Raw genomic sequence first — 25,267 nt, forward strand, 5'->3', positions numbered from 1 at the left:
TGTGTACACCGTAATTTCTATAAAGATTTAGTACAGGCACGAATGGATTAACACCGTCAGGTAGAATAAATGTACAAATAAATAAAAATACTTTTAGTTATTTCGTTTCATTACCGACAAAGTTCTTCGCGAAAGCAAGTACGCAAATTCTGCTTATATTGGCATACCCTAAAAGGACGTATTATGTAAGTTCGCAGGCAATTTAGTCACTATTTCGGAAAAGGTCATTGAAAATTAATGTTGTGTGTACGAAGCGACTAGTATGTTACTGTCAGTGGAAACAGCTTTTAGACTGCCAGTTAGATTGTTTTATTGATTTACAACTGGAGCGGTGTGTCAGACCGCTGGCTATGCAATTCGTCGGTTTAATACGGTCGCATTAGAATAATTGCTACACTTTAAATGAAAGTGTTGTGTCAAACGCAGCCTTAAACATGTTGCTCATTTCAGAGGACAGAGCGAGGAAGTATGGCGGCGCTGAAGGTAGTTTTCTTCGTGTGGGCGGTGTCTGTTATTTACGAGTCACACGTCGGCTGCATGAGTCCTGTTAAGACTGTTGCTGCCGTGGTGACGTCGCTACAAGAAAGAATTCACTTTGGCTGTGCCTACGTCACATACTCCGGCAATGAAGCAGGTACGACCACCGAGCGCGAAACGGAACAAATGAACCTAATGTAAACTATGCTCGTGCATAAGTTGCAGCACATAATTTGCATTCCTTATGCGATTTTGTAAATATGGACGCGGCCTTTTGCTCTCCACCTTACAGCTCTACTATTATTACTACTCATTGGCGCATTCATTTTTACATAGTATCGATATAATGATAATGGTTCAAATAATACGCTACCAGTTTGTTAACTATATTCTCCAAAAAATCTGTAAAATTGCTCTGCGTGTCTCGATAGAACTGCCTCCTGCTGTTGGTGACTCAGCGAAAGATCCATTTGAGGTACTGTAGGCTCTGTACAGTACTTTTCGGGTCAACACAGGTGTCTGATATGCAGTCACATTAATGTGACTAACGCCTATGTTCGACGTCAAAGTGCAATCAACACTCAGATACTGCAGGTTGTAGCACTAGCAGTGGATGGTACAAAAAGATCTCGGTAGTAAGCGGAGAAAACAGTGCAGTCGTTTTAGTAATGTGAAAAGGAGCGATTTGTCTGACGTCCAAAAGAGCGTGATCTTTGGCTTCCGAGCAAAGGGTGGAAGCATTTCCGAGGCAGCTAAGTTTGTAAATCGTTAGCGTGCCGCACTGGTTAAAGTATACCATGCGTAGCAAAATGGTTCTATCCAAACCCGGCGTCGAGGCCAGTATGGTGCATGACGGATCATAGATGATAGGCGTGAATAACGGCTGTGGAGGTTTGTACAGGCGAACAGATATGCAACTGTTGAGCAACTGACCGCTCAAACGAAGTCAGGGGGTGCCAACAATGTCTCCTCAACTCACTTCGGTGAACGTCGCTGCATATGATGTGGCGGCTCTAGTAATCTTTATATTTCTTAAATAGTTGGTAGTGGTTAGTCGTTGTTAATATTGGTTTCTTTCTGATTTGTGAGCGTGATAATTGAAAATTTTCTTTACGAGAAGACGCCACTATTTACTGTCTTTAAAATTTGTCGTAAAACGGGATTGGTAGTGGAACTGAATATTTCGTAGTATCTTTCCGTCTTTAACTTTGATGGATTAATCAATGAATAAAGATGATATTTAAGCAAATCCTGCCCGAATAAATTTTACGCTCTTGCAAGTAAATTAAATTCACGAAAACAGTTATTTTTGCTAGTTATTATGAAATGAATTTTCATTAACGCTGATAAAGATCCTGCATCTATGTTAACTCTCTTTAGATTTGATGAAAAATGACGATCGCTGCGTTGCGTGATACAGCGATCGAAAGTAATTAAAGTTCTCACAGTTCATACTTTGAATTAATCCCGTCCACTAAAACTCTCCATCTCACTTCCCTGAATTTACTTAAAAATTAATTGTCAGTACATTTTAATGATGAAGCTTTTCCTTTTCACAAAGATAAGTACTTTCAGATAAGACAGAAGGTACTTCTGCAAATAAGGTTTTGAATACCTTCGCACTACATATTTTCACAATTAAAAGTAGTAACCGATCACATGTGCTAACACAAAACAGACAACATGAGACAAGATGAGCTAAGACAAAATGAGAATCCTACGCTATTGTCTCGATTATTTATAGACTTATATAAAACACAAGTTGATGTAATTCTAACTTCTTAGGGCTAGAAGGGAGAGAAGGAAACATAGTAGGTGTATATGGATTGGGGGACAGAAATGAAAGAGGAAGCCGCCTGGTAGAATTTTGCACAGAGCACAACATAATCATAACTAACACTTGGTTTAAGAATCATGAAAGAAGGTTGTATACATGGAAGAACCCTGGAGATACTAAAAGGTATCAGATAGATTATATAATGGTAAGACAGAGATTTAGGAACCAGGTTTTAAATTGTAAGACATTTCCAGGAGCAGATGTGGACTCTGACCACAATCTATTGGTTATGACCTGTAGATTAAAACTGAAGAAACTGCAAAAAGGTGGGAATTTAAGGAGATGGGACCTGGATAAACTAAAAGAACCAGAGGTTGTACAGAGATTCAGGGAGAGCATAAGGGAGCAATTGACAGGAATGGGGGAAATAAATACAGTAGAAGAAGAATGGGTAGCTTTGAGGGATGAAATATAAAAATGCAGTAAGTGAAACAGGCAAAAAGGAATACAAACGTCTCAAAAATGATATCGACAGGAAGTGCAAAATTGCTAAGCAGGGATGGCTAGAGGACAAATGTAAGGATGTAGAGGCCTATCTCACTAGGGGTAAGATAGATACCGCCTACAGGAAAATTAAAGAGACCTTTGGAGATAAGAGAACAACTTGTATGAATATCAAGAGCTCAGATGGAAACTCAGGTGGAAGGAGTATATAGAGCGTCTATACAAGGGCGATGTACTTGATGACAATATTGTGGAAATGGAAGAGGATGTAGATGAAGATGAAATGGGAGATATGATACTGCGTGAAGAGTTTGACAGAGCACTGAAAGACCTGAGTCGAAACAAAGCCCCCGGAGTAGACAATATTCCACTGGAACTACTGACGGCCGTGGGAGAGCCAGTCCTGACAAAACTCTACCATCTGGTGAGCAAGATATATGAAACAGGCGAAATACCCTCAGACTTCAAGAAGAATATAATAATTCCAATCCCAAAGAAAGCAGGTGTTGACAGATGTGAAAATTACCGAACTATCAGCTTAATAAGTCACAGCTGCAAAATACTAACACGGATTCTTTACAGACGAATGGAAAAACTAGTAGAAGCCAACCTCGGGGAAGATCAGTTTGGATTCCGTAGAAACACTGGAACACGTGAGGCAATACTGACCTTACGACTTATCTTAGAAGAAAGATTAAGGAAAGGCAAACCTACGTTTCTAGCATTTGTAGACTTAGAGAAAGCTTTTGACAATGTTGACTGGAATACTCTCTTTCAAATTCTAAAGGTGGCAGGGGTAAAATACAGGGAGCGAAAGGCTATTTACAATTTGTACAGAAACCAAATGGCAGTTATAAGAGTCGAGGGACATGAAAGGGAAGCAGTGGTTGGGAAGGGAGTAAGACAGGGTTGTAGCCTCTTCCCGATGTTGTTCAATCTGTATATTGAGCAAGCAGTAAAGGAAACAAAAGAAAAATTCGGAGTAGGTATTAAAATTCATGGAGAAGAAATAAAAACTTTGAGGTTCGCTGATGACATTGTAATTCTGTCAGAGAGAGCAAAGGACTTGGAAGAGCAGTTGAATGGAATGGACAATGTCTTGAAATGAGGATATAAGATGAACATCAACAAAAGCAAAACAAGGATAATGGAATGTAGTCTAATTAAGTCGGGTGATGCTGAGGGAATTAGATTAGGAAATGATGCACTTAAAGTAGTAAAGGAGTTTTGCTATTTGGGGAGCACTATAACTGATGATGGTCGAAGTAGAGAGGATATAAAATGTAGGCTGGCAATGGCAAGGAAAGCGTTTCTGAAGAAGAGAAATTTGTTAACATCCAGTATTGATTTAAGTGTCAGGAAGTCATTTCTGAAAGTATTCGTATGGAGTGTAGCCATGTATGGAAGTGAAACATGGACGATAAATAGTTTGGACAAGAAGAGAATAGAAGCTTTCGAAATTTGGTGCTACAGAAGAATGCTGAAGATTAGATGGGTAGATCACATAACTAATGAGGAAGTATTGAATAGGATTGGGGAGAAGAGAAGTTTGTGGCACAACTTGACCAGAAGAAGGGATCGGTTGGTAGGACATGTTCTGAGGCATCAAGGGATCACCAATTTAGTATTGGAGGGCAGCGTGGAGGGTAAAAATCGTAGAGGGAGACCAAGAGATGAATACACTAAGCAGATTCAGAAGGATGTAGGTTGCAGTAGGTACTGGGAGATGAAAAAGCTTGCACAGGATAGAGTAGCATGGAGAGCTGCATCAAACCAGTCTCAGGACTGAAGACCACAACAACAACAACAGGGCTAGAAGTTCTTAGTACACCACCTATTCATTTGAAGTGGTTATTCTTAATTCAGATATACAAAAATATTAACGAAATTATTTAAAATCGTGGATTATGGCCGTATAAGACTTGCTTCAATGGGTTTCCAAAAGAGATGGGTAAAACTGTTCTTTTCTGACATAGGATTAGAACTGCTCACTTACCAGAATGAACTATCTCTTTTTCATGACTCAGCACTCATCGTTCTCTCACAAAAATAAATAAACGAAAGTCACCTTGCATTTTCAATTCAGGCCATTATACCTGCATTTTTATCTGATTTAGACCTGTTTTGAAAGACCACTGAAAGAGAAGTTGTACGTTTATGTTATGTTCGTAACACGTTTGAGGTTTTAGTCATCTTCATTTCATGTGCTGTAAAAATAAAAATATTACAACAAAATCCTATTAAATGTGAAAATTTCCAAGGCAAGACTACTTTCTTTTATGTTTTTATACGTTTACTGGAGACAAAATACCATATGATTGTAATTAATTTAAGTGCCTATGGTCTCAATTTACAACGAGGTTGATGATATATGTACCCAAAAAGGAAAAAAATTAATCAGTATTATGATTTATAAAAAAAATTTTGTCTATTTTACTGGAAGTGAGTCAGTTTCTTTTCTCGATGCTTATTTGTCCTGTTTTTAAAAAGAAATCCTCACAGAGCGTATATAATATTTTCAGTACCAGTTCTCATGTTAATGGGTACAGCAATTTTCTGGTTTCCCACCAGTTTAGGGAAACTGCTGTTTCGAGGCAAATACGCCTCAGACAAATATTTGTCTAGTTCAAAATCGCTTTACATAACTTTCTTGCAGCTGAGAACACTCCAGACAGCTGTTAATATTTTATTCACAACTGCAAAGGGATATAATTGTGATCTTCAAGGAAAACAGAAGTTATGATTTCAGGGACCAGAAGCCAGTTCTAAACATAATAACAATAAATGATCAGAAAATAGAAAGCGTAAACCCTTTCAATCTCTCAGGAAATGTTATCTCACTTGTGACAGAAATGGACATACAAAAGAAAGTAAGATTTCAGTACTTAACAGAAAAAAAATTATAGAACTTTCAGAACTAAAGCAAGAAAGCAAACTCAACCCAAGCTTTACAAAACGATTCCAGATCAGATTATAACATTTGGAAATGAACTGTGGACTGATAGAAAATTAATGAAGTATACAAACACAGGAGACGTGACTCCTAAGAAGAATAACTGGGTACACATTTTCTGACAGGAGGATGAATACCGACATAAGAGAAGAACAGGGAGTGACAAAGTTAAATGAGCAGATTAAGGAATACATTAACAACTGAATTGACTATGCTACAAGAGTGGAAAATGACAGAATACACGTACCATTGCTGAATTATTACCGAGTGGTCGTAAGGTCTTAAGGAATATGGAGAAGAACATGGTAAGATCAATAATTTCAGCAAAGCGGCTGTAGTAGGCAAATGTCTAATACCAGCAGATAAAAGAAGCAGATATCTCATATTAAAATTATTATGATTTTTTGGTAACTGTGATGTAATAAATTTTGAAACTACACTTAAAATACCTGACCTGACCTGAGATATGTTCTGGAAACATTAATCTGATCAGGTTAAATAAATAAATAAAAACTGAAAACTATATGTACGTGCACTATCATGTACATCAAAATAATTATGGGAATACATACTGTTATGATAAAGAACAAAATCCAGTGAAACTAAACTCAGCTGAAGAAGCACTGAATCAAGGAAGCGAGCAGCTAGCTAAATCAGTGGGCGAGCAAAGTGCACAGAGAGTAGAATGATTCCAGTGTTGCTTTGTAATTCACTAAACCACTCTATACGATCGGCCAACGATCGAGATCGTCCGGCACGCGGTATCGACTGGCGATCGGGTTTGGCCGCCGAGCCATAGCCCGCTGTCACTTTGCGATCCGCTCTGGGCAAACGGTGGCTGCTGACAGCTGCTCGTGTGACTCACATGATCACCAACAGCATATTCTAAGTGCAATAATAAGTGAAAGGGTAAGAATCAGCAACTCATTCAATAGTATGTAAACATTCAGTGGGCTTCTGAATTTTAAGAGTTTCTCTTCAAATCAAAAGCTAAATACAGGGTGTAAATGATACCTGTTTACTACATACCACGGTAGTATAGAGTATGTCGAGACGAATAACTTGATTAGGACAATTGTGGTCTATCAAGTTGGGAAACTACCTCAAATTCATTAAAAGAACTACCTCAGCTAAGAGGCACGTGCCTATCGGGAGATTTTTAATATTCTCTTGTTCTGTTTACGCGAAGTATTAGTCCCAGAGAAAAAATGGTTAGGATATTTTTGTAGGAAATTTAATGTAGTTTGATATTGTTCTGAGATATGTTTTCACAAGATGTAGTGTTAACAAGTTATTCAAGTAAAATATACAAAAGCTACCTTCAACTGCCCCCCCCCCCCCCCGCCCCCCCGTTTCCTCATCACCCACTAGTCTGGGTTTCTAGTATGTAGTTCGTGGAATTACCACTTACCACTGCACAAAAATGTGTTAGTACACGAATTATCTTCCACACTTCAACATTTTTCGTCTTCATTGGCTGGGCTGTTATTACGCCACAGGCTTAGGTGGCTACTTGATTAACATTTAAATTTTCTAATGGGAGTAAGGAAAGAAAAAAATGGACTTTGTAGACGTTACGTGGAAACTGATTGTATCCTTGCAAGCATATAATTTTCATAGTAAGAAGCCCAAACAAACAAAACTGGTTTAATTGTTAATTTCATACTGCCAAAATTCACAAAACGGAGAGGTAAAATTTACACAAATTTCCATTTTACGATTTGAAAGTGTACAAATAAGTTGGTGGTGTAATAGCCCAGTCAATGAAGACGAAAACAGACGAAATTATTCGTCTAGTTGCACAGTTTTGTAGGAGAGACTGCCATCAACAATATACTAGAAATACTTACTGGTGAGGGATGAGTGTTTGGATGGGGAAATTAAACAACATTAAATCTCCTATAAAAAGGTCCTATAATTTTTTCTATAGGGCTAATAGTTTGTGTAAACAGAGCAAGAGAATACTGAAAATACTGCATGATGTGCACCTGCTGTCCTTATGTTTGTGTACCAATTTGAAGTCGTTTTCTGACTTGATAGTCCACAAGAGTATTATATCAAATTATTTCTTCTTTACTTCCTTTGCACCACCGTGGTACATTGTAAACAGTTGATATTTAGACCCAGTGTAAGGGGCAAAGTGTTTAATGCAGCGGTCTGAACAACAAATTTTTCTTCTTGTTCTTTTCACGGCAGAGAAAAACTGCACATATAAGTAAGACATGCAAATCCACTCATGCACATGGCCTACAGAGCCTTTTTTGCAGCTTCAGAAACGTTTCCTTCGACATGAGATGTGGGACACTGTTGCAGCAGCCCGCCACAGAATCTTCTTTCTTCTCTCGAATGTCTCTGGAGAGATATTTCGTATCAGACGAGCCAAGACTCCTTTTTCCGAGTCAATGTTACACACTACATAGAAGGATTTGAATGTCTGAAACAGTTCAGCTCTAGCCTCCGCAGCCTGAAAACAAACTCCTGCAACCAGTGGCGTATCGAATATATCGAATATAACTAGCGCCTGGATCATGTCACTCAATTGGCTTCCCCCCCCCTCCCCTCCCCCGATTGGCACCCGGTTTACAACACTTCACTGCCCCCCCCCCCTCTCCTCTGGGGTAAGTCACTACACTTTATTGCCCCCCCCTCCACTTCCAGAAACACATACAGTAATGTAATATGTGGAATTTGTATTGTATGTATTGTATGGTATGTTAACCGGGGGCCTAGAAACGAGGAGAGGCTCCGTCCCCGCCGCAGCTGCAATGGTCCACAACCCCACGACGACTACCGCAGTCCACTTCACCCCTCCGCCACCCCACACCGGACCACTCTGTCAGGGTTATTGTGCCGTTCGGCCCCCGGTGGACCCTCCCAGGGAACGTCTCACACCAGACGAGTGTAACCCCTATGTTTGCGTGGTAGAGTAATGGTGGTGAACGCGTACGTGGAAAACCTGTTTGTGCAGCAATCGCCGACAGAGTGCAGTTGAGGCGAAATAAGGGGAACCAGCCCGCATTCGCTGAGGCAGATGGAAAACTGCCTAAGAACCATCCACAGACTGGCTGGTTCACCGGACCTCGACACAAGTCCGTCGGACAGATTCGTGCCGGGTATCAGGGGCGCCTTCCCGCCTGCAAAGCCGTGCGTTAGACCGAACGGCTAACCGGGCGGGCAGTATATAGAATTTACTCCAATAATAATATTTTTTTCGGGAAATCTGTTTTCTCTTGCCCTCTGCAAGTGGCATCTGTGGTATGGCAGACCAATTTGCCCCCACCGCCCCTCTCCCTATGTCACTGGCAGCATCATGGCCTGGGGAATGTTTTCATGGCGTTTGCTGGGTGTTCTCTTCGTTCGAAAAGGCGCAATGGATCAACACAAGTACGCTGTCCGTGGGGATCATGTCTACCCCTCCACGCAGTTTGTTTTTCCTCGGTACGATGGCATCAACCAGCATGGCAATGAAACGTTCACACGGCTCGCAGTGTACGTGCGTCGTTTGAAGAGCTCTAAGATGAGTTTACCGAACTCTCCTGACCACCAAACTCCCTGAATTTCGTTTAACCAAATCGAGAATACCTGGGGCGACCCTGAACAGACGACTGTAGTAAATTTTAACTTTTCTACAAAAGTAAGTGTATCACATCTACTAGTATGCAGGAAAGTCTTTCATTAAATGGTACAATTTATGATTCATTATTTTGGCGAAGTCGTTACGCCTTTCTACATATTGCATGGGTGGAAATATCTTATATCTAGAGGCAATATGTTGAGTAAAGAAACTGTGGAACTTCGGTATTCATTCACTGGCATCAAAAGCTGGAAAGATTGGCTACGTGCTGATCGCATGTCCCACTATCGAAGATCATTCTTCGTACTGTCCTGTAGGCAGCAGTCGGCAACTTCGGCGTGGGGCTGGCGTTTATTGTTTTTATTGTTTTTTATTTACTTATTTTTACTAAATTTTTATTTATTTCATTTATTTATTACTTTATGATTAATCATATTTATTATTATTTATTTAGTATGCTTATCTGTTTAATTTATGGTAAAAAACTTTTTATACCTTAGATCGCATTAATTAGTACTTTTTATTGACGACGACCGGCTTTGAGTGTTGAAACTGTTATTTTCTGATCCTCAAAATTTTTTGGTTATAAGTCGTGTTCCATTATGAGTTTATCACTCTTGCCATGTCTTAATTTGATGAAGAATATTATACACATGTTTGTCAAAAGTGAAACCATATACAGGTAAAAAAGTACCTTCTGCAAAATGGACATGTTAACTCATGTGGCACTTCACTGAGGCTGTTTAGTTCTTAAAACGCACGATGTACAGTATTAATGGACATTTGTACAAATCTTTACGCCTATATGACACGTTGTATACATCGTGGATACATCTTAGTCGAAGTATACGGTGCGATCTTGACTGAGATGTATCCATGATTTACAAACATGTCTTGTAGACGTAAAGATTTGAAAAACGTACATTTCCACTAATATCGTGCATTTCACGAACTAACAAGTCTTAAGTGAGTTCTACGTGTGCGAACATGCCCATGTATAATGTGCTTCATATACTCCGGCATAATTACGACGCGACATGAGTGATAAACTCATAATGGAACTCGATTTATAACCAGAATTTTTTGAAAATCTGAAGATGAGAATTTCAACTGTCCCAACTGCCCGTCGTCAATAATAAATACTAATTAATGCCATCTTCTCTGTAAAAACTTTTTTCCAGTTAAATGTAGAACGCTATTTCCATTTTCTCAATATTACTACAATTTTTTCGGTTTTATTGATGTAATAAGTAATACCATGCACAAGATTGTCGCATATTTCTCGTGCAGCTCTTTTCCAAGCAAGTGTTAATTATTTATCGGGGCTGATCCGAATGTGATTCCTGTAATTAATTCCTGTGGGAGCTGTTGCTTTGTGGAGTTTCTTTTGTGAAAATATTCTAAAGTTAGTTTGCACTCAGTTGCTCAACTTCTGTTTGCTTCCTGTAAATGCATTGATGGCGCTTAAGGTTATCTTTTCCCTCAGTTTATGTTTCAGATTTGAGTAAATTCTGAGAATGTATTAATGCGAGATAGATAATTCTTTATGGCTTTGTTACTATTATTTCTATTTCGATTGACGTTTGCCAACTTCAGCATAAAACTCACTAATATATTAAGCTTCTCAATTTCTTAGATTTCATTAGTACGGAATCTACACTAATATGTAGTAAGTTTTGTCATCTAACCGTGTCACAGTAGTGGACAGACACTATACTTGCGCATTTAAAACCCACGACCTCCCCTATATGAGACAGTGCCGTCGAAGCAGCCAGCTAATGTGAGATGGTTGCGGTATTATTTTTAACTCCCCACACGTCGACATTAATAAATCTACGAAGAATAAAACAAGACAACCATAGAAAATCGTTAGAGATGTCAAGAGCACCTCTACACTAAAGAACAACATAATCAACGTGTTGAATTACACACTTGGTGTGGTTATTTCCGTTGAAATTTCGGATCCTGTCGCATAGCAACAACAGCGGATAGCATCGGGCGTTGTTAACAAATTATGTAATTGATAGTGTATGTAATAATTTCCATTTTTACTTGTTTTGGCTAGGTTTAGTCCTTCCTGTTACGAGGGAAATGACTGATTTGTAGGCACACTCAAGCAACGAAAATGTTGTGATAGACTGCTCAAAACAGAACGAAAGAATAAAATCTGGGCTAGTGAATGTACATATAGAATTTGAATCCTCAGTCAGCTTCCCTAAAGAAACTTCTGTGTACATATTGTTACTGCATGACTCAGTTATCGATTATGGGTCACTCACTGGTATTTTGCAACAAGTGTTGTAAGTAGGTAAGCGATATGCCACATCTGGAACGTTTGACTGTGGCATCTCAGAGATCAAACACCGTCACAGTTGCACAAGGCTTCTACGACAAATGCACACAGTTTATATTTGTCGCATTCCTCCCTTTCACAAACGGCGGACATAAAATAACAACATTCTCCACAAGTGTGGTGGTGCCCAAGCCATTCAGAAACCCACGCGGTTAAAGGCGCTTCAGTCTGGAACCGCGCGACCGCTACGGTCGCAGGTTCGAATCCTGCCTCGGGCATGGATGTGTGTGATGTCCTTAGGTTAGTTAGGTTTAAGTAGTTCTAAGTTCTAGGGGACTGATGACCTCAGATGTTAAGTCCCATAGTGCTCAGAGCCAGCCATTCAGAAACGTTACATGTGCCTCGACCCAGATAACTGTATTATGGTTCACGCATAATTTCCGAACAATACGGCGGGATGATCCTGGAATGACTTACGACGATATGATGACGTCACTTTGGGTTTTCAGTTATACACATAGTATCTTTTACATCAGAGGCAGAGGGAGAGCATCCTGGATGTGAGAAATTTACAAGAACCCTTTATTGGTAATCTCGTGTCATACAGCTACCTACCAGAAGAACAGAGGAGGAGGAGAAGAAGAAGGAAATGGTTTTATGTGTCCTTCAGATAATGTGAAACTGCTTGTAAGTTCACTTTATTGCATTAATGAATAAAAGGTTTACTTTGACACGCTTCGTTGCCACAGGCCTGCTTGATCAGTTACACCTGTTATTGACTTAAAGCATCACTTGATGCACAGACAAACAAGTTGTTCTCTTGCAGTACATTGTTCCCCATTTAAATGAAGCAGAAGGTTTAACTATCACATTGGTTCTGTACTATGATGTTGATCACTTCAGATAAGGTCTCGAACTGGGACAGAGGTCTTGCTAGTTGGACACTATATTGAGCTCAGTGTGAGGGCACTGGTATGCTGAGAGGAGAGGTAAAGTCTACAGGAGCACCTCCCATATGTCGTTGCAGATTGCGGCGAGCCCTCAGTAATGTCTGTGGTATCCGTTTGCTTTTCCAACTTTGGTGGAGCAACGAGATCTCTGTGCAATACCAGATTCGTCTCGTCTCCCCCCTCCCCCCCCAAAACCTCGACACCATCGTCGTATACGGCAGACACATGTGACGACGGCGGGGGAAGGACTGCTGGTTGCAGATGCAGATGCATATGATGAGGCAGGGAGAGAAACTGTGGTTGATGTGGCCACTCTGCCCTCACCATGGTATTACCGGAGGGCGTCTGGGAACACCAGCTGAAAAAACCAGATGTAGGGTGCATGCCCACATCCACAGGCGTAGATGCTGTGGACAACTTGTCGGTAAGGGGATCTTATGGAGCGGCGTGATGACTTTCCGAGGGCATCTCGTCCACGGACGTCAGTTTGAGCACCTGGGCGGAGCCAGCGCCAATGATGTCAACAGCGGTGGCTATGGCGGCGCCGGTGGCGGGGTGTCCATCTTCATGGGCACCATGGCGGACGGTACCGCCCGTGACAAGCGGTCAAAGACTTTGTAAAAGACTTCTTCCTGCGGCTGAACGTTTCTCTGACTTGGTGGAATGAACTGTTTCGCAGAGCTACACAACATCTAAAAGGGTACGGTGTGTTCGGCCACGTAACAATTCTGTCGGCTACTTCTCAACACGTGCCAAGGAGCGATGAGAGACCAAAAAATTTTTAATACCTGGTCCAGCTTGTGAGAGGAAGACAGTTTCTCCATCTAACTTTTGAATATTCGACCTAATCGTTCAGCTTCACCACTAGACTGTGGGTGAAGTGTTGCAGTGGTCACATGATGTGTACCATTGACGGCATGGAATTGTTAGTAATCGGATGACGTGAATTGCGGTCCATTGTCAAAGGTAAATGACCTCAGGAATACCTTCAAGACAGACGATGGAAAACAAAGCTGATGTTGTACTTGCAATATTGCTGGATGTTATGGGGGCAAAAAATGGAAGCGCTGCTGCTACGGTCGCAGGTTCGAATCCTGCCTCGGGCATGGATGTGTGTTATGTCCTTAGGTTAGTTAGGTTTAATTAGTTCTAAGTCTAGAGGACTGATGACCTCAGATGTTAAGTCCCATAGTGCTTAGTGCCATTTGAACCAGGCGTGTTCGATAGGGTTGATGTCTAGAGAACATGCTGGCCACTCTGGTCGAGCGATGTCGTTATTCTGAAGGAAGTCATTCACAAGATGTGCTCGATGGGAGCCCGAATTGTCGTCCATTAAGACGAATCCCGCGCTAATATGTTACCCATATGGTTGCACTATCGGTCGGAGGATGGCATTCACGTATCGTACAGCCGTTACGGCGTCTTCCATGACCGTCAGCGGCGTGCGTCGGCCCCACATAATACCACCCCAAAACAGTAGGGAACCTCCACTTTGCCGCACTTGCTGGACGGTGTGTCTAAGGCGTTCAGCAGACCGGATTGCCTCCAAACGCGTCTCCGACGATTGTCTGGTTGAAGGCATATGCGACACTGATCGGTGAAGAGAACGTTATGCCAATCCTGAGCGGGGCATGTTGCTGGGCCATCTGTACCGCTCTGCATGGTGTCATGGTTGCAAATATTGACCTAGCCATGGACGTCGGGAGCGAAACGTGTCGCGCAGCCTATTGCGCACAGTTTGAGTAGTAACAAGACGTCCTGTGGCTGCACGAAAAGCATTATTCAACATGGTGGCGTTGCTGTCAGGGTTCCTCTGAGCCATAATCCGTAGATAGTGGTCATCCACTCGAGCAGTAGCCCTTGGGCGGCCTGAGCGAGGCTTGTCATCGACAGTTCTAGTCTCTCTCTATCTTTTCCATGTCCGAACAACATCACTTTGGTTCACTCCGAGACGCCTGGACACTTCCCTTGTTGAGAGCCCCTCCTGACACAAAGTAACAATGCGGACGCGATTGAACCGCGGTATTGACCGTCTAGGCATGGTTGAACGACAGACAACACGAGCCGTGTCCCTCCTTCCTGGTGGAATGACTGGAAGTGGTCGGCTGGACCCCCTCTGTCTAATAGACGCTGCTCATGCATGGTTGTTTACATCTTTGGGCTGGTTTAGTGACATCTCTGAACAGTCAAAGGGACTTTGTCTGTGATACAATATCCACAGACAACATCTGTCTCCAGGAGTTCTGGAAACAGGGGTGATGCAAAACGTTTTTTGATGTGTATATATTACCTGACATCACTAAAGAAATATGTGCATATTTGCACAAGCTCATGTATCCTACGATGTTATCTTAAAGTTAAAACGAAATTAAATGATTTTTTACTTATAAAAATTGCATGTTTATTTCAATTAGGTAAAGATGCACCGCTATTCTAGCTTGGTCAGCAGCGTACCTGCATTAAGAAAGAAAGAGATAGTGCCACCGTTACCAACTGGCTAAACTATAGCAGCTGCGCAGTTTTACATTTAGTGGAACTACCAAATGTATGTGATCGGGTTTCTCTAAAATAAAAACATCAAAAGACCTAGACATTTGATAACAGGACAATTTCTGGTTTATTCACTAGATATAAACACATACAGTGTTTTTCTCTTTTACAGAGAGATAGGTAACACTGACTAGAAAATACAGAAATACTGTTTTCTTTAGTAAGTATTTTAATAATAATGACTAGATACTATCTAATAATAACGGTTAGAAATATTTCTACGCTAATACTAATACGTTTCGTGTAGCAGTCTAAAAATGTTACCATTCTTTCACAGATCTGTTTCTAATGCAGCTGATACAATGTTAGAGATACACTTATCATTCTTCTCCATTGACAATGCAAGTGGTATTTACACGGAAGACAAATAAAAAATACTCTGACGAAAAAAAATCGTAACACCCACGAGATCACACGTTAATTTAAGTGTGAGATAAGCCATTGCAAATGTGAAATTCTGGTACATTAAAACCGATGTAACCGCCAGAATGCTAAATGTAAGCGTCCAAACGTAAATACATTGTTTTGTACAAGAGCCGAATATCAATTTGTGGGATGGAGTTCCATGCCTGTTGCACTTGGTCGATCAGTATAGGGAACGTTAATGCTGTTCGTAGATGACGCTGGAGTTGTTGTACGATGATGTCCCATATGTGCTCGGCTGGAGACAGATTGGAGATTGCCAAGACCAAGACAACATGCAGACACTCTGTAGAGCATGCTGTATGGCAACAAAGGTATGTAGGTGAGCTTTATCCTGTTGGAAAACTCCCTCTTGAATTATGTCCATGAATGGCACCAAGCGAGGTGGCGCAGTGGTTAGCACACTGGACTCGCATTCGGGAGGACGACGGTTCAATCCCGCGTCCGGCCATCCTGATTTAGGTTTTCCGAGGTTTTCTCAAATCGCTTCGGGCAAATGCTGGGATGGTTGCTTTGACAGGGCACGGCCGACTTCCTTCCCCATCCTTCCCTGATCCCATGAGACCGATGACCTCGCTGTTTGGTCTCTTCCCCCAAAACAACCAACCCATGAATGGCAGCACATCAACTCGAATCACCGGACTGATGTACACATTTGCAGTCAGGATTTGTGGGATAACCAGGAGAGAGCTCCTGTTGTCATACAAAATCGCGCCTCAGACGATACCTCCAGATGTTGGTCCAGTGTGTCTAGCACACAGACAGATTGGTTGCACGCCCTCAAATAGACTCCTTCTGCCCAACACGCGGGCATCACTGGCACCACCTGACAGAACCAGCTTTCATCAGAAAACATAGTGGACCTTCACCCTGCCCACCAATGAGCTCTCGCTTAAAATAGCTGAAGTCGCAAATGGCGTTAGTTTCGGGTCAGTGGAATGCACGCTACAAGATTTTTCACTCGGGTTTGTGCTTGAAGTAACCGATTTGTAACGGTTTGTTGAGTCACTGTGTGCCAGCTGCTGTTCATTTTGCTGCTTCAGATGTAAGGTAATGCGCCAGAGACATACGTTGAACACGCTGATCTTTCCTCTCGATAGTACCATGTGGCTATCCGAAGGCTGGTCTTCTTACAACCGTACATTATCGCTTCCACCGCCGCCAGCGATCATGAACAGCAGCTAAATTCCTGCCAGGTCTTTCTGCAGTATCACAGAAGGAACATCCAGCTTCTCGTAGCGCTATTACACGACCTCGTTCAAACTCAGTGGTGTTGATAATAGCGTCTTTGTCACCTTAAAGGCATTCTTGACTAAAATCATCACAAACGTCAAATTTCAAAGGTAACTGATGCTCAAAACTGTTACAGTGTGTATTTAAAGCAAACCTCATTTCAGTCCTCGTAGTGGCGCTGCTAACGCCTCTCTTATGCGACTGACACGAAATTGGAATAGACATAATCATTCAAATTTAGAAACACATCTTCTAACTTTCGTTTACGCCGCAAAACCCCTTCGTGTGTTGCGATTTTTTTCCATCAGTTAATAGAACAGTAATAATTCTGGGATTGCTAGCAGCAGCTGAAGAAAACTATGTACAATATACACACTCATACATACACATATCCTCAGATGTATACACGTTACAGATGATGTATACACAATTTACATGCACACATTGTATGCAATCAACTCCATACACACACCCGTGTGTGCATACCTATCACAGACGATTAAAAAACTACTCCGCATGCACTTGAACACACATACGCTATAAATACAGCCACTCTCTGTCACTCAGATTAGTAGTGTAAGTACGGGAGGGTCTCGATCCAATCCTCACAAGTGAACTGTTAGTCATCATGACATGACAGGTTGATTTTCATTTGTGATAGAGCGTATACCTCATGGTCTTGAGATAGAGTGCTTGCTTGGTGTACCATATACAGAGAAACATCTGCGCCACCGTGCAGGCATTCCGAGTAATCATCAGTCGTGAGAGCCACAGAGATCGCATGATGCACACTCTTAGCTCGTCTTTGGGGCACCTGTTTCTGTAAGGTACGCTTATATTTTTGATCCAAGACTGCAAACTCTACAGTCTGAAACACAATTGCCTAGTCTTTCATCAAATCGACAACCTTCTTGTTTTGGGGTGTAATTCGGTAAGAATTACTGGCTGAATATCATATGTGTCGAATGTGTTGAAGTGGCACCTTATTATTTCATGGGGATCGCGGCGCTTCACACAGTTGATGATACTGTGTGTATCCATATAAAGCAATTTGGGTCTGCCAAAAGGGTTTTTTTTCAAACCTGTCATGATATTACTACATGAGTAGTTTGAACGGTCCAGTATACACTTACCAATATAAATAGGTTTCTTGAACACTCATAAATCTATACTTATACAGCTATACTTATCTATCTCCAGAGGAACTAAATATTGATTGAAGATTGTGGCCCACTTCAAATATGACCTACCGATATAATGGAGGCTACCATATCGCCTCTACATTGTTTTCTGAAAATAGCATTATCCATTACTTTAAAACAATCTTTTTAAAAGTCACTTTTCACAAGAGCTCTCTGTTCAGAATTAACATCAAGACACTTCTTCAACCAGCATGGCTGCTCAAAGGACATAAAGTGGGTAACTGTAATCAGTCTCAGTCTCATTCCCAAACTGAGATAGGTTTCTATAAGAATATGTATCCCTGTTTACACCCCAGCGTTGTCATGGCTTGAAGACGGAAATATCATATGGAAATAGTCGCTCTGGACGTAGCAATAAATCATTGTGCGCAACATGCAAAGTATTAGTATCTGTCACAGTTGCCTCTATGAGGCATCCTTTGGTTGACTTTGCTGCCACAATCGCGAATTTACTTTCTCACTTAACAGCCATCAAAAACTTCCAGCAAGTAGATGTTGTTTCATGGTGTGTCTTTAGAAGTTGTTAATATCAAGGTGCATGATGTAACACAGATCGTCACATAGTATGAACTGTACACCTACTCCTGGGTTATTTGTCTTGGTATGACTGTGAACATATTAGCAAAGTCACCCATGAATCGCACGTTCGATGAAGAGTGACATGTTGACCATCAGTCAATAATTTGACATTGACACATGTCTTTTTCACCATGACGTTAGATCAAAGTTCTGGTGCAGTGTAATAGAATGCAGGATTCACAAGTATGTGTCCATGTATATGCTCCGGAATTTCTCGAAAATATCCTGAAGTAATTGTACATCCATGTCCATATGTAGTCCTACATACTACCCTAAATCAGAGAAGATGAATTAGTTTCAAAAATTCACCGAATTCTCATACTCCACATCTGTTATGGTATTTAATGAAACGTCCCCTTAGAAAAATTAATGAATTACTGTGCTGATAAGCCTCTTACATTATTTGATTTTCAAACAGCTGAGCAGAACTGAATGTACTCAGACATTTCGCTTTTTACCTATTCTGAACAACACTAAACTGACACAATATTTTTTTAGCGCAACGCAATCTCACTTTCAATAGTCCCTACAAAAGAATGGCCCTGACTAACATTAACCTATACCTTTCACAAATCACTTACCTCACTAAAATCTTCGTTACTCGAACTACTGCAATACAGCGAGCGCCACTACTGCCAGATAAATAAAAGATTCAAACTACTGAAAGCACTAACTACCGATAGGCATAGTTAGCAAATGAAAGATTTTGATAGAGAACAAACAATGTATTTACCTTAATAGTGTTCAAAAGTCATAATATATATAGCAGTTCATGACATCCAGTCTTACAGATTTACTGTCTCTGATGGACACATGTCCAGATCATCCGCTCTCAAAACTCCGCCATCTCTCTCCCCACATCCACTACGGCTGGCAGCTCACCTCCAACTGCTCAACGCTACGCGCTGTTAACATCCAGCTGCCCAACACTACAATAGCAAACAACAATGCAAACCAGCCACAGACTGCACACAGCACAGCCAGTGATTTTCATACAGAGCGCTACGTGGCGTTACCAATAAAAAAAACTAAACAGCCTACTTACAACATGTCTTTTTCACCATGACGTTAGATCAAACCTCTGGTGCAGTGTAATAGAATGCAGGATCCACAAGTATGTGTCCATGTATATGCTCCCGAATTTCTCGAAAATATCCTGAAGTAATTGTACGTCCATATATAGTCCTACATACTTCCCTAAATCAGAGAAGATGAATTCGTTTCAAAAATTCACCGAATTCAAATACTCCCCATCCGTTATGGTATTTTCTATAAGGTTACTTGTAAATTCGACTATGGCATGTGATTTCATTGTGTCTTTTCATCAAATCCAGATATTCATATGGGACGACACCCTTCTTTGTCACAAGCTGAAACTTTGCATCCTTGTGATACGCAGCTCTAGTGAGGCGCATGTTCTCTTGTTGCATTATCTCAGCAAGTTTCTGAAGCAGCAAATTCATAAATCCTAACAAATACAGGAACCGCAACTTTTAACGTTTTTTGTCATCCATACGGAGAGTGGAATGCATTATTCAATACTCTCAGTTAGGACAATATTCTGATCTTAGGGCGAGCTAAAATCACCATTGTTGTCAGTGATGAAAATGAGCATTATACCTGGTCAACTTGTGGAAGAAAACAGGTTTGTGTCTTCATATTTAGTAATTCAAGTTGCTTGCAATGTGTTCAGTGCTGAAGAACTTTCTCATGTCTCATGTCTGTACGTGGTATTCCCACTTCTCTATCTAATGGCAGCCCAAAATGTGACAACTAAAGGCTTTCTTGTAGAATGCATCAGTCTATTCCTCTTGGGTCATGGGTATGTTGGTGCAATAAATGTGACCAACAAGTTGTTTTAGCTCAGGGAGCAACCATGTCACACGATTTTCCCCTGTGTATACTTCAAAAAAAGATTCAGTGTTTAGTCATATGAGCATACAATTTGACATGCCACCACGTAGTGTACACGCCACTTTGTGAAGGTTATATGAGAGGCACCATACCACTGGATTGAAGGGGCACTCAAAATCACCATATACTATGTATGGAAACACTGCTGCTTCTTAAACATTAAGAACTTGTTTTCTGGAGTGGGTATTTCGACTTGTCTCCAGTTCCTGGTCAGAGCAATCAGTCAGATGACTTGCTAAAAGTTCACTTGTAGTAAACGAGTCGATGCATCTAGAACAATAATGCCACGGACCATAATGTTTTCTGTTTCGCTCGCAAGGCAAGAAATGTTCTTGATCAACATGCAGTGGCATTTCTCCCGAATGGAAAACAACAACAAATCTACATATTTCTCGTGCTCACCGAGTACTTTGGAAAAACAGAGAAGACCTACGAGTTTAGGCTTCACACCTCTTTTCTGCTCATCATGGCTCTTCTTCTTCTGGATTCCTTTCATCTCTCTTCAGGCCTAAGCCTGAGCTGAAAAACGAAGACACTGCCTCTCAAATTTCGTTACATCGTGATGTTCAGTGGGGAAATCGACGCTATCAGAATTATGAAGTTCATAAATATCATCCATTTGGTATGTGCTTAGATGATATGGATTTGTTCCTTAATTTCTCTTACAAGCCAGTGTTGATGAAGTAAAGCAGAATTCGTCTTCGAGATTGTGGGCATTTACTCAGACCTATTTTTAGTTACATCCGTTGGAAGTTTAATATAACTGATCCTCCCATTTAATAGGTCATAGACGTGTGAGTGGACATCAAAATGGAGTTTACAGCTGAGTGCCTTTACTAGACCCCTTTCCTGCATTTTGAAAAAACGGCCTCGTTGACACTTGAGATAAAGCACTCAGTGGTTGTGACACCTCAGACATTACACCAATTTCCTCCCACCCCAAATACAGATGATGAATTTATGCACCAAATCACCTTCTTTGGAAGGGTACGTTAGTGCTTAGTACTGCACCGCACTTAATGGTGGGATACCGCGGATTGTGGATGATTTTAGCGAGCACCTTTTCCAGAACAGGTATACATGTGTAGAGGAAAAGCAATGGCCTTCAATGCCCTGCAGAAGAGTTATCTATGTGTGTATAGAAGATTCGATCCCTAAATGCACCTGCAACCACAGAGTAGTCCAAAGTTGGCTTGTGACTGACCTGGTGCAGTTCAAAACCAAATAGGATAGATGAGAGAGCTGCTGCTCGGCTGCCAGTGACTATAGCAATCTGTAGACAACCTTGGATGGGGTGAAGCCACAGTTGCCAGCCTCAGACATGCTGAAGATGCCAGGTAAGGTCAAGGCGCCAGGCATGGGGAAGGCACTGTTGATGACTCAGGATGTGATGAAGGCATCAGGCAAGGTGAAGACGCCATTGGCAGCCCCAGATGATGTGAAGCTGCTGGGCACATCAGCAATGGATTAGCCTGTGGTGTTGCTCTTGGCGCACAAGCTCTCTTCTAGACGTCACCAAAAATTCTTGCAACAAATGGCATTTATAAGTGTCTTACGTGTGCATAACGATTTCTAGACCAAGAATCATATGCAGATGCATATAATAATAATTTCTGATGCTTACACGTACGTTCATCTGCATCAACAAATACGGGACTCACATCATCATCATCAATTTATGTACTGCCTCTTAGTATCATTTCAGTATTATCATCATCATCTCTCATCTCGATACTGTTTTGTGTACACCTAGAAAAAAGAAATGTCCCATAAGCATTGTATGTAAGTGTAAAAAATTATTGTAGAAAAAAAGAATTACTTTTTTTATCTGCCTGTCTATAATGAGTCAGTCCCACTCCTGTGAGTTCATGGAGGAAAATGGCAACATGGCTTGAGACAAGTAATTTTGCTCGGTCGCCCTGCTGTAGCATTGACCCATTCACCCATGACTTCATTGTTGTCGATATTACCTAGAAACAATAACATCTCATAAGCAATACATGGAAATGTGAATTAGAGAAGAAGAATGAATTACTACCACTCGTCTGTAGTTGGGGGCGCATCCCTGTGAGCTGTGGATAAAAAAGTGTTTTGACTTGGGGTGGCTCATTCTCCACGTCAACAGCATTTATAAACAAGAACTTCTCATAAACATGCATGTAGATGTAATTGGTAGCAATAATTGTGACCTGTTTTCACTGACTAGGGGTAGACACCACGTCAGGGACCCTACCAACCCTTGAGGAATTCTGTAAGAAGTAGATGGTATTGTATAATTATCAAGTATAAGGATCTACATAAATGTAGAAGAAGGATCATATTATAACTTACGTTCATGCACAGCCAACAGAAGGCATACACACCAGGTATCAACTTCTGGAGTGGTCACATCCTGGGAGCATATACCCAGAGGAGAGCTGGGTTCAACTAGGTTCATACACATATATCCAATATCATTGAAACATTCTACAACGGAGAAGAACTACGTCAGATAACTTTAGTGTTCGCAGACGCACATAAAGATATACATATACTTACGGTCTCAATAGTCCCCTTAACGGTCTAAATCAGCTGGCTCACCCCTCCTCCTCCTGAGAACCAGAGATTAGAAAATCGAATGTATGGCTCTGTGTATGCCAACATATACTACTACCACGTGCAACAAAACAAAAAAGAATCCATCAGACTGTGGCTGTATACGAATGAACAAGTACACAGATGTGTAGTTTGCAGTGAATACTGGTGCCAATGTGGGAGCACATGCCCATCCATCAGAGGAAGGATACCTATTGGGATGTTACTTAATAGCTGCTACACTGTCGGCTGTCTGAACAGGACAGATGCGTAGTATCACAGTGTGTTCTCTTAATATTCCTCTGACATGTAGAGCTAGCTTCTGTGGTGGTCTCAGATCCGACCAATAAGGTGCCCCTCGATAATGCTGCTTCAGAGAGTGGGTATTGATGCATGCAGAGCATGGTTCTGGATGAGGTAACAAGTGTTCTACCAGAGCTCTCAATAAACACAGGGTCTGGACCTGTTATATTCACACATGTGTCCTAAACGATCGCTGTGTGACAAGTTCTTCTTAACAAAATAACTGGCTATATTTACACTTTGCTCCGCTGCTGGTGATAAATTAACTGTAATTATATATATGGTGCACACGTTGTTGTTATTCAGACCACTTCGTTGTAGCAGAAGTGTGATCACACACTGTCAGCATTTTTCCACCACTGTGGAGGCATTGGCAGTGCACATGCACATTACTATTCAGATTACCGTTGTTTCAGGTTGCAATACAACCGCAAGATCTCCTCACGCCAGCAGATGTGTCTCGATCCTCAACAGACAACAGATGCAGATATACATGGATGCCATACCAGGTCCCCTATGCTAGTAAATTCCCCCTACTCGTGTGAACACGTCACCACTGCATTGACTGCTTAAATGTGATAGTGCATATGTGTTTCATATGCCATTGCCTCAGGACCAGTTAGCGTCTAAGCTGTCTACAAAGAAAATGACATTGCCATCCTCAATGAAAGTGAATAAGAAATTACAAGATATGATGAATGGAGTGAACAGTCTAATGAACAGAATATGGATTGAGAGTAAACAGAAGAAAGACGAAAGTAATGAGAAGTAGCAGAAACGAGAACAGCGAGGAACTTAATGTCAGAATTAGGAAGACTGAAGAAGACTATGTTAAGGAATTCTGCTACCTTGGAAGCAAAATTACGTATGATGGATGAAGCGAGGAGGACATAAAAAGCAGACTAGCACTGCAAAAAGGACATTCCTGACCAAGAGAAGTCTGCTAGTATCAAACATTAGCCTCAATTTTCGGAAGAAGTTGCTGCGAATGGACGTTTGGAGAACATCGTTGATTGGTAGTGAAACATGGACTGTGCAAAAACCTGAAAAAAAAAGATCGAAGCATTTGAGGTGTGGTGCTACAAAATAATGTGGAAAATTAGGTGGACTGATAAGGTAAGGAATGAGGAGGTTCTCCGTAGAATCGGGGAGGAAATAAACATACATATGGAAAACACTGACAATAAGAAGAAACACAACGATAGGAAATCTGTTAAGGCATCAGGGCATTTTTTCCAAGGTTCTAGAAGGAGCTTTAGAGGGTAAAATCTATAGCGGAAGACAGATATTGGAATACATACAGCAAATAATTGAGGAAATAGATCGTAATTGCCATTCTGAGATGAAAAGGTTCGTACGGAAGAGGAATTCGTGGCAGGCTGCATAAAAGTAGCCAGAAGACTGATGACTCAAAAAAGAGATACAGCAGTCCGAGTGCTGATAAACAGTACAGCCACTCTGGGCACCTCAACTCGAATGAACAGTCTGCCTCCCACGGCGGCTCGCCAGTGTAAACACAGCACAGGCGATGGTGCAGTGCCATTCTCCACCCAGTGCGTGCTATGTGATACATTGGAAAGTACGAAGAAACGAATATGTTTGCAGAGGAGTGTAACGCAAGTTGTGGTATCGTACAGTGCTTGCATTACCACACAAGAGTTGGCAACACGGATCGATGCGACAGACGTTAGGGAGGAACAATGTACTGCAAGAGAACTACTTGTTTATCTGTGTATCAAGTGATGATTTAATAGTCAATAACAGTTGTTGCAATTTTGTCACGTGATAACATGGTTGGAGACCATGGCTGTTATTTGAAAAGAAATGTTGATGTGCTGAAACAGCAACCAGCCACAAATTTATTTTAAGTTCCTTTATTCAAAAGGTACCATTACTGGTTTCGAATCATTACAATTCATCGTCAGACGGCTTTAGTGCTTTCATTAGAACATGTGGTGCCT

At 41.2% G+C, this 25,267-nt stretch overlaps 1 protein-coding gene across 1 annotated transcript in view; it reads left to right on the forward strand.

The window, feature by feature from the left end:
- The first annotated feature begins 468 nt into the window (after positions 1-468).
- LOC124775923 (glutamate receptor ionotropic, kainate glr-3-like) overlaps positions 469-25,267 on the forward strand; it is a 144,783-nt gene continuing 119,984 nt past the window's right edge. Inside the window, exon 1 of the mRNA XM_047250768.1 lies at positions 469-634. Within this exon, the coding sequence (XP_047106724.1) occupies positions 469-634 (166 nt within the window). The remainder of the gene's footprint in view (positions 635-25,267) is intronic.

This window comes from Schistocerca piceifrons, chromosome 2, assembly GCF_021461385.2.
Source record: "Schistocerca piceifrons isolate TAMUIC-IGC-003096 chromosome 2, iqSchPice1.1, whole genome shotgun sequence".
NCBI classification, from domain to species: Eukaryota; Metazoa; Arthropoda; class Insecta; order Orthoptera; family Acrididae; genus Schistocerca; species Schistocerca piceifrons.